The 16,623-nt window shown below is 38.6% G+C and overlaps 1 protein-coding gene across 6 annotated transcripts in view; it reads left to right on the top strand.

The window, feature by feature from the left end:
• MYO5A (myosin VA) overlaps positions 1 to 16,623 on the top strand; it is a 179,798-nt gene that overhangs the window by 128,787 nt on the left and 34,388 nt on the right. For all 6 annotated transcript variants that reach the window (XM_045822393.1, XM_045822390.1, XM_045822394.1 and 3 more), the window contains exons 23-28: positions 1,510 to 1,603; positions 4,187 to 4,335; positions 8,423 to 8,536; positions 11,390 to 11,533; positions 11,784 to 11,837; positions 15,053 to 15,280. In XM_045822393.1, coding sequence (XP_045678349.1) covers positions 1,510 to 1,603; positions 4,187 to 4,335; positions 8,423 to 8,536; positions 11,390 to 11,533; positions 11,784 to 11,837; positions 15,053 to 15,280 — 783 coding nt within the window. The remainder of the gene's footprint in view (positions 1 to 1,509; positions 1,604 to 4,186; positions 4,336 to 8,422; positions 8,537 to 11,389; positions 11,534 to 11,783; positions 11,838 to 15,052; positions 15,281 to 16,623) is intronic.

The raw sequence follows: 16,623 nt of genomic DNA, 5'->3' as shown, positions 1-16,623 counted from the left end.
GTAGGAATATTCTCTTTTCCTCTTCAAAGTCAACTTCATACCTTAGTAGTCTGATAGAACAATACCCATGAGCAGATCTAGATTTCTCCTTTCTTTTTTTATTATCTTCTGTTTTTCACAGGATAGCTAGAGGCATTATCACTGATTCTTTTGGAGTGTAGTAATGGGGAAGAATGAAAAAATTTCACTGATAGCCAGTAAAACTTTTTCCAGTCATCCTGATCAAGGAGACTAGAAGGCACACTGGAACTGTGGTCTTTAACCAGGAGTGTGCATCTATCTGCTGATAGGCTTTACAAAGACACCTGCCCAAAATCTGGGAGTGTGGGCTCAGCACATTTATTTTGAAAAAGCACACCCTTGACAAAGAGCAGCTTCTCTCAAAAGCACATAGACAACTGAGGCCTTTCTACTGAGGGTGGATGTTTAGGCCATATCAGTATGGAGGGAAGGACCTGGACCGTCACTTCCTTCTGGACTGACTTTTGCTGTGGCACAGGGTTGTCTAACTTCTCTGTTCTTCAGGATCCTTACTCCCAGAGCTCTCTTTCTCCTCTGAACTCCTGACACTTCTCTTTATTACTAACTATCACTTTTAGAGTCCCTTCAACTTATGCTTAGAGAAGGAATTCAGATTTCATTCATCACAAGTACACATTTTATTGCAGAGATGAACTGAATAAATTAAGAACTTTGCAAAGTTATCTTTGGTTTTGATTTTTGCTTCCTGAGAATCTTTACCCAACTAGGAACTAGAAATTTAAGTCAATGCTTTTTAAGAAAAAAAATTGTGATTATAATATACATAACACAACAGTTACCATATTCACTATTTTTCAGTGTATAGTTCAGTGGCATTAAGTACATTCACCATCATAAAGTCAATGTCTAAAGTGTAATAAAGGGACTTTACAACCTTGCAAAATTCTTAAAAGGAAATGAAAGGGAAATTCTCTTTTCCAAGACAGACAGACAGAAAGGAGCTTTAGAAAATATTCAATGAATTTCCAGAACCAAATGCCCTCCATATCTTTCTTAACCCCTTCAATCCCTCTGCTTGAATCACGGGTACAAATAGCTTTGCGCTAGGCTGTTGAGGTGAGGAGGCATTCTTGTTGCTTTAAGAGCAAATGATTATGAGGTGCCACACAATTGGTAAATGCTTAAGGTACAAAGCAAACCAATAGCAGCAATCATCTTTGTCTTCCAGAAATTTCTAGCCTACTATGGAAGTAGAAGTAAATCACTTATAAGGGCTATAAAGAGGCATATACAGAGTCCTGGCAGTAGCCTAGAGAAGAGACATCTGTTTGGAGGGAGTTTTTAGGAAGGCCTTCTGGAGGGGGTAATGCTTGAGTCTAATTTGAAAGGTGACTAGACGTAACTAGGCAAAGAAATGAGGCACAGAAATGTGGAGGTAAGGAGTGACCACTACGCATGGTCTTTGTACTTAGTATCTGGCTTATTTTATCTATTTAGGCCATCTCAGTTTATTATTTTATTTTATAGCTGGTATCAGTTCTGAAGGAAGAAAATACTTTGCTGAAGCAGGAAAAAGAGGCCCTCAATCACCTCATTGTGGAACAGGCTAAGGAGATGACAGGTAAGGCTCACGTGGGCTCATACTAATGCATGCCAACCAACTTCAGACCAATGTTTTATAAGGTACAACTTTGTTTAGAACTTAAATATTTTAAGAAGTTGAGGCTGTCATCAGTAAATTTATAATGTTCTGAGTGGCAAGCACTCTAAATATTTTGGTTGAATTAGTTGGTGAACTTATAAATCTTGTCTGTGTACAAATGTGAACTCATGTTTAGTTAATATCATATGACAAAAATTAATTCTTAAAATATTAAAAAGTTTAATTTAAAGTTAAAAAATTGTTCTTCATGTATGATTTATCAGTTATGGCTTAAAGGATTCATGTTGATTTAGGAAGAATTCTTGAGCTAATATGTGTATGTGTATACATGTCTATGTATTATTTTTATTTATTTTTTGCTAAATCAATGGATATTATTTTTTCAAGATCAACCACTTTTTGCCACCAAACAGAAAAGCCCACTGGTTTTTTTAAATAGAGAATTACATGTAGACATTTATTCTATTTGCTCTTTGTGAGAAAGATTAGAATGATGATAATTTATAAGAAATCCACATATTCATAAACATGGGATAAGAAGATGCAGATCTAAACTATAGTAATTGGTGGTGGAAATGGAATGGAAGAGATGGATTGGGATGAAGATATATCACATGAAAAGATCAACAATGTTATTTTTGATGTGGTATTCAAAAAAGGAATAAAAATATTTTAAAGTTTTGGTATATCAAAGTAATAACAATATATTATTAGTAATGGGGAAACTGAAAGATAAAAGTACCTGCTCATGAGGAAAATTAATAGATCAGTTGTTAGAGTGTTAAATTTTGGTTGTCAGCTAGGGCCTCCAGATAGAGGTATTCAGAAAGCACATTGAGATGAAGGATAGAGAGAAAGAAATGAGCCTTAAGGTACCCATTAAAGCTATGATGCTAAAAGAACCCTCTGTACTCTTCCCTACACTGTGCCCTTCCTCCCAATTAAAGGTAATAATGTAAAGGAAAGAGAAGAATATCTGGAATTAAGCCTTAGAGGATGACCATATGTAAGGAGTAAAAGTGAAGGGGCAAAAAAGAAGCCAGGAAAAAATTGAGAAGGAGAAAAGAAAAGTCACTGAAGACATGGAAATAAGGCTGCTAAGGCGCAGAATGTGATGAAAAGATTCAGAATGATGAGAACACTTCTAGGAAAATATACAGTGTTATCTGAAACTGAACAATAAGAACAAAGAAGTGACAAGAGATTTGCCTAGGGAAAATTTGTTGGTAGCTTTGGGCACCTTCTGCAAACTGGTGGGAATAGAAGGCAATTTATTGAGTGTTATAGAAAGAATGCTTTCATTTACAAGTTATTAAAGCCTTATGATAGGGAAGCATTATTATGGGCACCAAGGAAGCAGTTGTGACGAGACTTTTGCAGCCCTTGCCCGCCTGGAGCTTGACAGAGAAAGAAATGGTGAAACAATAGAAGCAAGCAGGGCAGAATAAGATTTAGCCACAAAATATGAGGGTAAAATGGGCCAGAGAGGTAGGAAGCTTAATATTTATAAATGTGACTGGTGGGCTCATGGAGCTAAAACATACAGCTGAGATTTGAGGCATTTTAAAATTTTGCTTTATCTGCAGTCAGGGGCTAATCTCCAGTCCCCAGATGCTGTTCTAGGCAAATGCAAGCCACTGGCAACAGAGAGGGTTAGGGTGGAGCAGGTAAATGGAAAGGTTGGGAATTGCCCAGGAGCACACCAGAGAAGTAACACAGATGTCCAGGCATGGGGAGCTTATCTGGTTAGAAGTGGGCAAGTAATAGGACAGTGGGGGAGTTCAGAGTGCTGAAAATTGCTTAACAGAATCCAGAGACTGAGGGGAGTGGACTTCATGGCATAAGATAGCAAGGTCTACTAAGAAGTCACCATTCCCTCGGAGACTTGAGGAATATCTGACTTTTTGATGGGGTGCACTCGTTTGGACAAAAGAACTTATCCTGAAACAGAATACTATTGGAATAAAAAAATGTATAAGTCATACCTTGGTATTCATCAGCTTCAGTACTCATCAAACCCTGCACTCCTTGCATTTTGACAAGAAAAAAATGTTTCAGCACTCAGCACTTGCTCAGGACTCGTCACACTTGCTAGAACTGCTATGAGTCACAACAGCACTCCGAAAGAGAAATGCTTCATCCTTCCGTGCTTGTCTGTTTCGGCACTTGTCATGAGTTCTGGAATGAATTAACAATGACTGACAATGACTGTCAATGACTAACAATGACTGTACTTTTGTTACCCAACCATGACTAGTGGAAGTTATCAAAGATGTGCTATAACCAGTGAGTTAAGTAGTGGTACTAAGTCTGCAGTACACACAACTCAGTAGGTGATTGTTATTATTATTAGTAATTACTTCAGTTTTTTGGTCATGATATTTTCTCTTTCCCTATGTTGACTATGAAGATACTCTTCATAGATTGTAGTGGTGCTAAAGTGAAGCCCCTTGTGGAGAACCTGGAAGTGAGTGTATGTGTTTGTACTGCTGTATTTTGGGGGGGCATCTTTGATATGCTTTTCCCTCTTCTTTTTTTCAGAGACTATGGAAAAGAAGTTAGTAGAAGAAACAAAACAACTGGAACTTGATCTTAATGATGAAAGGCTGAGATATCAGAACCTTCTGAATGAGTTTAGTCGCTTAGAAGAACGATATGATGACCTCAAGGAAGAGATGGCTCTGATGGTGGTGGGTCAAATACTTTTGCTTTTTTTAAATGGAAAATTTTAAGCACATACAAAAGTAGGTAGAACAGTAGAAGAACTCCACGTATTCCATGGACTCATCACCTGATTCCAAAATGGCAAACACTTTTCTGCCCCTTCATCCCATCCTATCCAATGGATTGGACTGTTTTAAAGCAAATCTCAGAAATTATAAAACTTTATTTATAAATACTTTGTAAAGTCAAACACTTTAAAGACTGGACTATAAGATAGTATAAAATCAATATAGCTGGGCTTTGTTTTATGCACTGAATGGCTTAGTGTAAAATTTGCATATAAAGCAAATCTTTATATAATTGAGTATTTTCCTCCACTGATTTTTCTTATAATATCAAAGACCTAGCCCCACAAAAAGAAAATTCAGCCTCTATTTGTAATAAATTATCCATTTCAAGGACTCTTCCGCATGTACTTTTTAATAGTTCTCCACACCCTCCCTGTTGTACTTCACCCACTTTCAGGAAACGAAAGAGTTCCCTGGCTCCCTTATTCCCTAAAAGTGTCAGCCTTTAAGGTCACCTCATGCTACAAATGGCCAGAAATGCTCTGAAATATATTATAAAAAACAGATAATTTGATCACCAAGGTTCAGTACTTGCTTCAAATTTTGCTTCAATATGGATTCTTTAAAAATGTGACATTTAAAATGTCAAAATAGAAGAAATTATGTAACAAAAGAAATGAAACAAATTTACCCCCTTGCAAATGAGAAAGTCTAGTCTCAAAGAGGTTAAAAAGCTAATTTAAATTCCACAGTTGGACCATTATTTCAAATCTCACTACTCTATTCTGAATTTGTATGTGACAAAGAAAAATTAGAAGTAAGAGTAGGTCACCATTATCTGTGCAATGGACAAATGGGAAGGACCCTCATTAAGTCTTATCTCCTATGATCTTCCTGCTGCACTTGACCTTGTGGGAACCTTTGTTCATTCACATCCTCCACTTTCTCTAGAGTCCTTTTCCTCTGTCTTTCAACATCATGTTCCCCAGAGTTCCATTCTTGCAGGTATTTTATTCTATTTACTAGGTAACCACACCAACATTTCTGGTCAATCTATACTTTAGTTATGGCTAGAACTACACTTTGTATCCCACTGGTTGTTTTAGAGGCCACTAGTTATTTGGGACATTAAGAAGTAGCACGGGGAAAAGAAATGATAAATGTGGGGATCAACCAGCTTAAACAGATACACAAATTTTTTTTATAATATTTTTTGGTTGCTTTAATAGTGTGTGCATTGTGAACCTCAGAAAATAAAATGAGAGAAGCTATTTATAACACTCTCTGAGCACATTCCAGAGACATCTGTGTGGTTAATGGGCCTCCTTAGTCAGAGAGGCAGCCATCTCTGGAAAAGGGTTTCCAGTAATTTCCATCATCCAGCAACTTAACAGACCTAGTCCTTCCTGCTGAGCGAGTCACTGCCTGCTATTTATTTGTTTCCAGCAGTGCTGTGGAAAAAGAAAGATGTAACCAAGATCCAGGGGTAGTTTAGCTGCTTGATCCCAGATTTCTCAGCCTGTTGCCTTCTCCACTGGATGTCTGTGACTCATTGTCACTCCTCTTGGGTAACAAAATGGTCAGAGGAAGGGAAAGGGAAAACAGCAGAGGAAGGAACCTCAGAGGTTGCTGCTTCCTACTCAGCTCTTCATTATGTCTCGTTTCCCAGTTCCAGATGCAATCAAGATCAGAGTCTTCAGAGAAAATGTTTGCCAAGAATGAAAAAATGACTTCATAACTTAGGACCAATTAAAATGTTAATAGCAACATCTTATTTTAATGTTTAGATAGAACTGAGCAACTAACAGATGGGTACTAATCATTCATTGACACTGTTCTGCAAATGAGCTCTCACTGCCACAATGCTAATGAATGCGTTTGCAGTTAATAGGCTCCTCAAATAGATGGTGGGGAAATTTAAGGGGGAAGCTTGATGGATTGCCTCAGATAGTACCACTGATTGCTGGGGTCTAGATTTGTTTTCTCTGGGACCAAGAAGTGTTGTGGGATTTTTCTCCAGGAACAATAGGTTGTAGGGCTGAGGCAATGAAGGGCTAAGGAGTTTTAAACCAACAATAAAAGGATAATGAGGCTAGTGAATCCAGACTTATGAAGTGTTTGAAGATAAATTAATTCCAAGTAAGGAGGGAATCCAGCATGTCAACAACAGGGTCATTAATCTTGACAAAGGGAGTAAAAACAGATTCAAGAAAAGAAGGAATTATGGGAGAAAAGACAGATAAGGAGAAGAGGAAGTGCCACATGCAGATCTTGAAGGAGAACATGATGATCAAGTCATAGATTTGTCCTTGTAAAATGAATAGCGTATTGAATGAAAACTGGAAGATCACTAAGGGAGTTGAATTACTTCAGGGTCCTAACAATATGCAGCATCAGCTACCATTAGTTGAGTGCTTGGTATATCCCAGGCCCTGTGCTAAACTCCTTACTTGCACTGTCTTACTCAGTCCTCACCTAAACACTATGAAGTAGATCCTCCTTTCTGGGTGATGAAAGTAAGTCCTGGAGAAATTGGGCAAGGGGCAGGTAAGTGGCAGATTCCCACCCAGCTCTCTCCTGTTTCAGACTCAGAACACTTCATCACTGCCATGTATGCAAAGTTACATTAAATAGAAAATATATTCGAATAGCATTGCTTCTATTCATACCTTAAGGCATTTGTTATTTAAAAATACATGTGGGAAAGTAGGGGTCTCACTCACCTTTAATAAGCTTATTAAAAATCTTTGTTCTAGTATTTATGGGCATACCTATTTTTCTTAAAGACACAGCCAATTTGTTAAATAAACATTATCCTCTACAACTGTTGCCTTGGGCTAGCAACTTTAAGTAAGAATGCCTGTGTGTAAACAGTAAACCTGAGTATCTTTGACTTAGTTGTGGCTGTTCTCCCCTGTAGTGTGCACCCAGCTGCTAGATAGTTTCAGAGGTTCTGGTGTTCTTGGGTCTTCCCTGTGCCCTGGAGTACAGGTTGGGCTGGCCCAGGAGACTTTCGACTGCCCTGACACTGGCTTCACTTTGGTTGCACAGATGGATCTGCTCCTGATAAGCCTGGATATTGGAAGGAAAGAAGCAAAGAAGCTCTTTGTGGCTTTGGACTCTTTTCTGGTAGCTAGGGAAGGAGTAGAGAAAATTGAAGAGATCAGAAAGCTCTCTAAGGCCTTTCTGAAGCTCCCAGGATCAGTAACCCTATGAGATCCAGGCCACTGAACCTCTCTACCACTTCTGCTGGGGGAACACGAGGAATGAGGAGCACAAACCCAGCCTTTTTCTTCCTTCATCCTTCAAGCCATTCTCTAGCCCCTTTTACAGAAAGGAAGGAACTGCAAGTGCTTAACTTTCCTATTCCCCTCAAGCCTTCTGAACACAGTGTCATAGGTACCACATGTCATAAAAGTGTCTCCTGGACTCCCTGAATTAATAACCCCAGGATCTCCACAACATTCTTAGAGCAGCTTTCTTGCCTGTCCTGCATTGCTCATCCTTCGAGGTGCTGACTCCAGACAGTCAACTTCATGCATAAAAGTGACAGAAATTATAGGTACTTTGTGGAAACCCCCTTTTTTTTTCTTTTCAACTGTGCCCAAACACAGCACGGTAAAATGACCATGCTGTCATCAAACATATCTTAAGAACCTTTGGTAAGGATTATTTGACTGCAACACTGAAGTCAGTATGTGCATGCTGAGGCATCATCCCATGTTCCACCCAGTGTGGCTGGCCACTCACAATTTTAAAAACCCATAGAGGTCTCTGCTAATAATCACAGGTGGTTTTCATTTGAGCATTTGACTTTGCCACTTTTCTTGTCATGCCCTGCGGGTGCATCTTCCTTTTTTCTTTGAGGAGCTCAGAAGATAACCCTTTTGTAGGGATTTGGTCAGGACAACAGGAAACAGATGGTTTGGCCATGAGACCAGTGTTCAATATGTGGAGATTAAAACTAATTTAAGGTAAATGCTGTCTTAAGTATATCAGGTTGAATTTTGTTGTGTCAATTATACTCGGTTTATTTGCCTTGCAGAATGTGCCGAAGCCTGGACACAAGAGAACAGACTCTACCCACAGCAGCAACGAGTCCGAATACACCTTTAGCTCTGAAATTGCAGAAACTGAAGACATTCCATTGAGGACAGAGGTACATTTTAGACACCTATCACTAAAGGCAGGATATCATCGTGCTGTTATTAACAGTACATTTCCATTGCAGAACAGACCCCATTTACCCATGCGTGTATCATTTGTTTTGAACTATTTATTCTTCATAAGTGACTTATAGGTGTTTAATTAGTTGTGTACATACATACTTATCATTATATATTTTTGTTAATAAACATTTAAACTCTTATGTAATTTTAATGACCAGATTTTCCCTTTTACACCTTAACATATTCTATGTATAAAAAAATAGCCCATCTTGAATTTATTTCAGACTGAGGAAAATTACTTAAAGAGTAAACCCTTTGCCCTTGAGTACTGGAAATACCAGTCCCCAAGAGTTTAGTAAGACTGTTACCTCTGTTTGATGACAGTTTTTACCCATGTAATTTTTCCCACAAAAATACATGAAAAATAGCTTATAAATCTGCCTTAGTGTTTTGATTATGTGGTATAAAACCAAAATGACATATTGCTGTAACTCCAAGAGTACAGTGACTCTAAATTAGATTGTTCCCAAACCAGTTCTCAGATCTTCTTTTCAAATATATTAGTTTCAGTAATGGGTAATTTGGGCACAGCTCTTCTATTTTTATATCATATTCTGAGAAAATGGCCAGAAATAGACTGCTGCTGGCACAGTAGCTGAAAAAAATGGGGTTCTCTTCCTTGGGCCTCGCTATGTGGCTTCTCTCTTCAGCAGTGTGGTGAGCAGGTCCTCAGAATGCAAGAGCAAAAGATGCCAGGTCCAGAGCCGGCACATTGTCAATTCTGCCACATTCTATGGTCAAGGCCAGCCCAGATTCAAGGAGTGGGAAATAGACTCCATCTCTTGGTGGGAGGGAAGGCGTCTGTGTTGGGAGAAAGCCTTGGTGGCTATCTTTGGACACTCCCACAAAGTTAGCCTTTGAGGATTTCAAAATTACCACTTCTGAGCCTCTAGAGAATATGTTGGTCTTAGTGGGAGAGCTCCTCCCAGTGGTCTGAGGGCAGTGTGTTAACAAACTGCCGACTTCAATGTAACGTCCCTGAGCAGTGCCTGCACAGGCTTGGACGGGGAAGCCGTGGCCACAAGGGTGTTTGCTGCAAATTAATTTGTGTTAAACTCAGGACAGAGAGACCTCTTGTTCCCAGTTTTGATTGAGGGCAACACATTTCTAGGTTCAAAACTCTTCTGTGCTTAACCTCACTTTTTTACCAGTACCAGTATTTATCAGGGTATTTTTTTAATTTTTAATTTATTTATTTACTTTTTGCTATTTTTATGGTGGTAAAATATACATAATCATTTTTTTTAAATCATAGTAATGCATAGTAATGCTGTTCTGGACAAGATAATGTTTACTGATGAAAGTGTAAACTAACCCAACCAATTTAACAGACTTAAAAACAAAGTTTAGATATTTATGTATTAAGATGTTTATTTTAGTATATTTCAATAGCAAAAAAATTAGGAACAACCTCAATGCCTATCACTAAGGTAATAGCTAAGCAAATGATGGTTCCACCTGTCAAAACAGCCATTAAAAATTACAGTTTCAAATACATTGTGAATTTAGAAAATAGTTGTAATACAATGCTAAGCTTTAAAACAATACAAATTTATAGTGAAAATATTACTCTAATTCTATAAATCTATAGAAAAACAACTGAACAAAAATTGTGAGTTTTCTCTGTATATGACACTATGCCTGCATATTTCTTCTTTGTACTTTTCTTATTTCCTAAATTTTCAATAAAAAATTATTTTGCTTTTATATCAGAATAAAAAACATTCATTTTAAACATTGGCAATTGGAAATAAAAGATTAGCTAATCAGTTAGGAATTATACTGAGACCATTTAGTTAAGTAAATGTTATTACTGTTCTCTCTCTTCTTCTCAACAAAAAGAGACTCTTTATGATTTATTAAATCTAAGGATACAGTTCTTTTCCTTCTTACCTCATTAAAAGTTCAAACTCAGAGTATACAAGGTGAAACAATTATGGCACTCTCAGGACTAACATGATGGTGGTTAGTTTTTTCCGTTTGCTTAGCTTTATTTAGTGTGTCTGTATTTATCCTAGTAGTTTCCACTGTGGTTCTGTGTCAGAACTAATTGCCATACTTTTAAAATGCTACTAGGTTATCTTTCTGTTTATTAAGGGCTATATATGTTTTCATTTTTCAGTTTTCTCTCCATCTGATCCAATATATTTGTGCATTTTTCAGTTTTCTCTTCATCTGATCCAATATATTTATGCTGGCCCTTCACCTTTTAAAAATTATGTTTCCTGATTACAAAAGAATTCAAATATAGAAGTGTGTAAAATAGAAAACAAAACTTTTTTAGACCTCCTATTCTCCAAGGTAATCACTGATGGCCTTCTAGATTTTTGAATGCTATACACTAGGTGTGTTTAAAAGTCACATATATTTGTATTATATTTTTAACAAAATTTAAGTTTATAATACTATTGTACACCTAGTGTATTTCACTTAATTCTTTTATCTAGGACATATTTATCTACATATGTATTAATAAGCTAATAAGTATTAGCTTACTTATACTTCCACCAGTATCATACAAGACAGTGTTGCTAACACATGGCATTATTCATCTTTTTGGTCTCTGCCAGTCTGGTAGGGGAAAAATAGTACCTTACTGTTGTTTAACTTGCATTTCTCCATTTATGAGCTAGGTTGGACATATTACTTCTATATTCTTTGGCCCTTTATATTTCTTCTGTAAGCTTGCCAATTTTTTTCTGTTGGGCTGTTCATCAATTTCTCTTTTTGGATTCTGTGTCTTCTGAGTTGTCTTGACCATCTCATTTTTTTCTGGGGTTTAGGAGCCAAGTGAGAAGAAGGTACCTTTGGATATGTCATTGTTCCTCAAGCTCCAGAAGCGGGTCACAGAGCTGGAGCAAGAGAAGCAGATGATGCAGGATGAGCTGGACCGCAAGGAGGAGCAGGTGCTCCGCAGCAAGGCAAAGGTGTGCAGTGCTGCCTGACTCCAGGGCTGTGGGCAAACCGAGCACTGAGGCTGGGACTTTATGTTCAGTCCTGCAGTCTCCTCATAATGGAAACTCAGCCCAGAAGTACTTCAACCCAGTAGGATTTGGTTCGAGTAGCAAGGGCTAACCTCTCCTCACTGTTTTCTGCAGAACAAGGAAATGTTCTTAGTAAAAATGTAACAATTAAAATATGACTCCTTATTTATATTTTAACTTATGTTTTCCCTAGGAAGAAGAACGACCACAAATCAGAGGTGCAGAACTGGAATATGAGTCACTCAAGGTAATGGGAAGTTTGTGCCCAAGGCTTTGAATATTTTGTTTTGGCCAAGAGGCCTGTGAAAAGCCTCTATTTTTCAGAGAACATCTTTCAGGGCACCTGAGGCCGTAGCTTAAGACTTAACTCAGTCATGACTTCTAGCCTTGTATTGTTTCCTTTTATGGGTTCTCATCTGTATAAGATGGAGTTCAGTCTAAACAGAAACATGAGCAGTAGCTGCCATTTGAGAGTGTGGAAGGTAGTAGAGGACATGGACTCTAGTGTCAGACTGCCTGGGTTCAAATGCTAGATCCACCACTACGTGGCTGTGTGCAAGTTATGTATCCTCTCTGTGCCTCACTTTTCTCATCTGTGAAATGGGGACAATGACAATGTCGATCTCATAGGACTGTCGTGAGGATTATATGAACTAATCCAAGTAACCTGCTTAGAATAGTGCCAACACTATATTTAATAGTACCCAACAAGTGTTGGTTGCTATCGTTATCATCATTTAAATATAGGTATTTTACATATCAGCTCTAATCCTTACAATGACAGTCTTGCAAATCAGTGTTTTAATTCCCATTTTACTGATAAGAAAATTGAGGCCAAAAGATATAAGTAACTTCCCTAAGATCACCCCACTGGAAACTGACAGAAACAGGTATCTCTGGCTCCAAACCCCATGCTGTAATCACCAAACCCCACTGAAACTATGTGTTTGTGGAGAAAGATAGCTAGGCATTAGTGTGAAGAGTAGAAACACACTCTAACTTATTTTGTTTAAAAAATAGCTGTTGGGAGAAGGGGGATGAAGGTGGAGATTGTGTCTTCTTAATGGTCAAAGGCAATGTCTAACTAGATAGTTATAAGCTGCCACTGTGTGCCCCAGAGCACTTGAACGAGGGAAAGGCACTGGGTTAGGAACAGTAGTTCCTGAAACACAAAGCATCTTGGGTAACATAGGAGTTGAAGTTTAGTGGGGGTGGCGAAGAGTCCTTTCCTTGACACAGAGCAGGCTGTGCCCACCCCCACCCCCAGCCCCTTCATCTGGTTTCCAGAGTCAGAGTCCCCTGAGCCCCGCAACATCTGAGCTCTCAGGCTATCAGCTCTCAAAACACCTGCAACTTCAAAAGTTTTCCAGGTCAATTAATTAATTTATTGGCCTTAAATTTATTTTTCTCAGATATTTTCTGCTTATGTCATTTTTTAATTATTTTCTACTTTTGTAAAGTATAGTGTTAGAATAGCTGGAAATTTTATGATTATAAAACCAAACAAAGCTAAAAGTTAGAAAAGCCACAAAATAGTGTAAGGAAACTCATTATTTTTAAGCCTTTATGTATATTTGACAATTCCTAGGGTTTCTCTAAACTATCCTGAAGGGTTTTTCTCTTCTTCAGTAATATTACTTCAAGTCTAATCCTGACGTGTTATTTCCTAACACTGTGATTTGGCACATAACTTATGCACATTAAAATAGGTCCCTATCCTCTGTTGATTTGCTACTTCCTGCTGTCCAGAACTGATTACTTCTTCCTCCCCAGCCTGTATGGCATCTTGGTATAGAGAATGCCTGTCCTCTACCCTACCTAAACCCACAATTCTTTTTTTTAATTGTTGACACTATTACAGATGGCCCCCATTGCCCCCATCCTTTGCCCACCTTCACTGAGCCCCCACCTCCCCATCCCCTGGCCGTCACCACACTGTTGTCTGTGTCCATGGGCTACGCATACATGTTCTTTGGGTAATCTCTTTACCTTCTTTTATCAAGTACCCCCCCCCCCAGCTCTGCTCTCCCCTCTGAGATCTGTCAGTCTGTTTCATGTATCCATGAAGCAGAAGCTCCGGGGTTAGAGCCCAGCAACCTGTCCTCCAGGTGATCCTGATGTACATTGAAGTTTGGGAAACACTGCATCAGAGCTTAAGTGTCATATTAAAAACAGTCCTATGTCTTCTGCTGCAGGAATGAGCAATGCAGATCTGATTACCAGTTGGTGGGAGACTGGGGATAAGAAGGAGCATTATTTTTTCACATAAGAATGGATTAATTCATGAAAGAAGGGGTTATTTATTCTCAAATAGAAAAAAAGAACTTTAAATAATTTTACTATAACATGTTGAAAGGTCTGATATAGTGCTTTACAAACTCAAGTTTGCCTCTCTAAAAGAAACAATAAAGTATTTTATCCTTATACCGAGGTACCTCATGTCCACTATCATAGGCCTTATCTCATATACTAAATAAGGCACCACAATGTCTTTAATTGTTTTATTTTTTATTAAAAAAATTTAACTACAGTTTACATTTAATATAAAATATTTTGTATTAGTTTCACATGTAACCATGGTGCTTTTACATGACTGTCTACTGTTTCTCAGCTGGCACTCTGTGATGTTTGCATTTTAGTGCCAGTAAACACAGTTTAATGTCAGAACTCTGTTCTGGGTTCCCATTGCCATTGTCTGAGCAGAATGTGCAGAGAGCAGCACCAGCCAGTGGCACAAGAATGGCTGGTAGTGTGTGCAAGTGTGGCGGGGTAAAGGATGTGTATGCTCATCTGGGTGGCTGAAGGAGGTGGCAGCCCATTCTCTGTCCTCACCTCTCAGAGCTTCTGCCAGCAACTTCACAAACATGTCACACAGGAAAGAAGTGTGAAAAAAGTATTATTTGTTGTCATTGAAACACCAAAGGGAATTTTACTAGTTTAAGTGATATAATTTTTTTAAATTAGAAATTAAAAGCCTAAGATTTCAATGGTCTTTCCATTCTGTTTTACAAAGAAAATAAGGGGATACTACTCTTATTTCAAGGATCTATTCATTTGAACAATTCATTGGAAATAACCAGACTAGCTGGACCCTCATAGCTGCCCTTATATTTATTTACCCACAAACAAAACCTGAGCTTCCTAGGACTGGGCTAAACTTATCTCTTGGAATGTGGCAATCTCTCCAGGCCTGTGAACACACCCTGGGCAGGCCTGGAATAAATTTGACTCAGGAACTTGTGCTGATGAAGCTAACTGCCATTTACCTTACTAAATTCTACTTGATGTCTGACTTCCTTAATTTGCAGAGCAAAGTTCCCAGTAGAACCTGGGAAGACATTCACTGGAATAGCACTGATGATCTTTTCCAGCAGAATTCTTCTGCCACCTCAGGGAAAGATGAGCATTCCAATGTAAAGTTCAGGATGACTGTAATGAACTATTCTTTGTCTCTTCACACAGCGTCAAGAACTGGAATCAGAAAACAAAAAACTGAAAAATGAGCTAAATGAATTACGCAAGGCCCTTAGTGAGAAAAGTGCCCCCGAGGTGACCGCTCCGGGTGCACCAGCGTACCGTGTCCTCATGGAGCAGCTGACCTCCGTGAGTGAGGAGCTAGATGTCCGCAAGGAGGAAGTCCTCATCTTGAGGTCTCAGCTGGTGAGCCAGAAAGAGGCCATCCAACCCAAGGTAAGCACAAGCAAGTGGCTAAAGAGGGTGTTTGGGTGCTGGCCTCTGTTTCTTTATGTCCACTCTGTCCATTGTATGAAGAAGCAAACAGTTAGGAACATTTTTAGTGTAAACAAGGATATTATCATTCTTTAAAAAGAATCTCAATGCTGTTTTAAAACTGTTGCAAATGTCAATTGGAGTGAGCAAAAAGCAAGGGAAACCCAAATGGTTTTCAAAGTCTCATCTCTCATTCATGAGCATAGGGCTTTGAAAATTAATTTTTTGTACATTTGGCCACAATACATTTTGATCAAAAATTAAATGTTATTAAGTACAAAAATTCATAAATTGTCTTGCTGTGAGAAGTTTTTAATACAACTTTAAAATTGTTTGTTGGAATAGCCTGTTTAACTGGAAAGATAACATGAAAAGATTAGAAATGAGATCAGTGAGTGGAAGTTACCTGGAGATGAATTCTGTTCACTTCAGGGAGTTCTGTTTAATTGTGGGAGCTGTCCCAGTGGGGAGGGGCTGTGTTTAGTGATTCAGCAAAAAGGACCACGCTAGAGGATATAGATGGCCCCTTGCAGTCCTCCCCTGCCCGCAGGTATTTTGAGTCCTAGTGCTGCTATGTGCTGATTAAAATGGGCCTTTTTGTCACTTGCCATCAGACAAAAATGATCTGAGTAAACATCTTGAAGCCTGGCCTGCGCCCCTGCCCATGTTCATGTAGCAAAGTGTTACCAAGATTTGAGGCAATCAACTGTCCCAACTGTGTGACATGCTATATAAATTATGACTGTGATATATGGTAAACTAGATGCTCGAAAGATCTGAGAGTGCTTGTCTTAAAGAATGGTAGTTCTGCATATGATTAAGATAGTAAACCTGGTCCTGGCTGGTGTGGCTCGATAGATTGAGCACTGCCCTGAGAATCAAAGGGTCACTGGTTCGATTCCCAGTCAGAGCACATGCCTGGGTTGCAGGCCAGGTCCTCAGTAAGGGGGCACTCCAGAGGCAACCACACATTGATACTTCTCTCCCTCTCTTTCTCTCTCCCTTACCCTCTCTAAAAATAAATAAAATCTTAAAAAAAAAGATAGCAAACCTGGCACATAGGTTTGGATTTCATAACGGTAACTCTCACCTAGGATTAACACTGATCCAGAAAATATCAGATTCTGGAATAGCCCAGTAATAAATGGACTTCTATGAAGAAATGTCCTTCCTTATTTTAAAATAAACACAAACCTTAAGTCTGAAATGAGAAGTTAGAGAACAGAATCTCTCTTTTGGCTTGACTCTGTACATACATCTCGCCTTCCTTAGGGCTGTTTCAGTTTGGTTCCCATGACGACCAC

This window comes from Phyllostomus hastatus, unplaced genomic scaffold, assembly GCF_019186645.2.
Source record: "Phyllostomus hastatus isolate PE091 unplaced genomic scaffold, TTU_PhHast_1.1 phas_scaffold_501, whole genome shotgun sequence".
NCBI lineage: Eukaryota > Metazoa > Chordata > Mammalia > Chiroptera > Phyllostomidae > Phyllostomus > Phyllostomus hastatus.
Note: the sequence above shows the minus strand (reverse complement) of the source record. Positions and strands in the feature narration are given on the sequence as shown.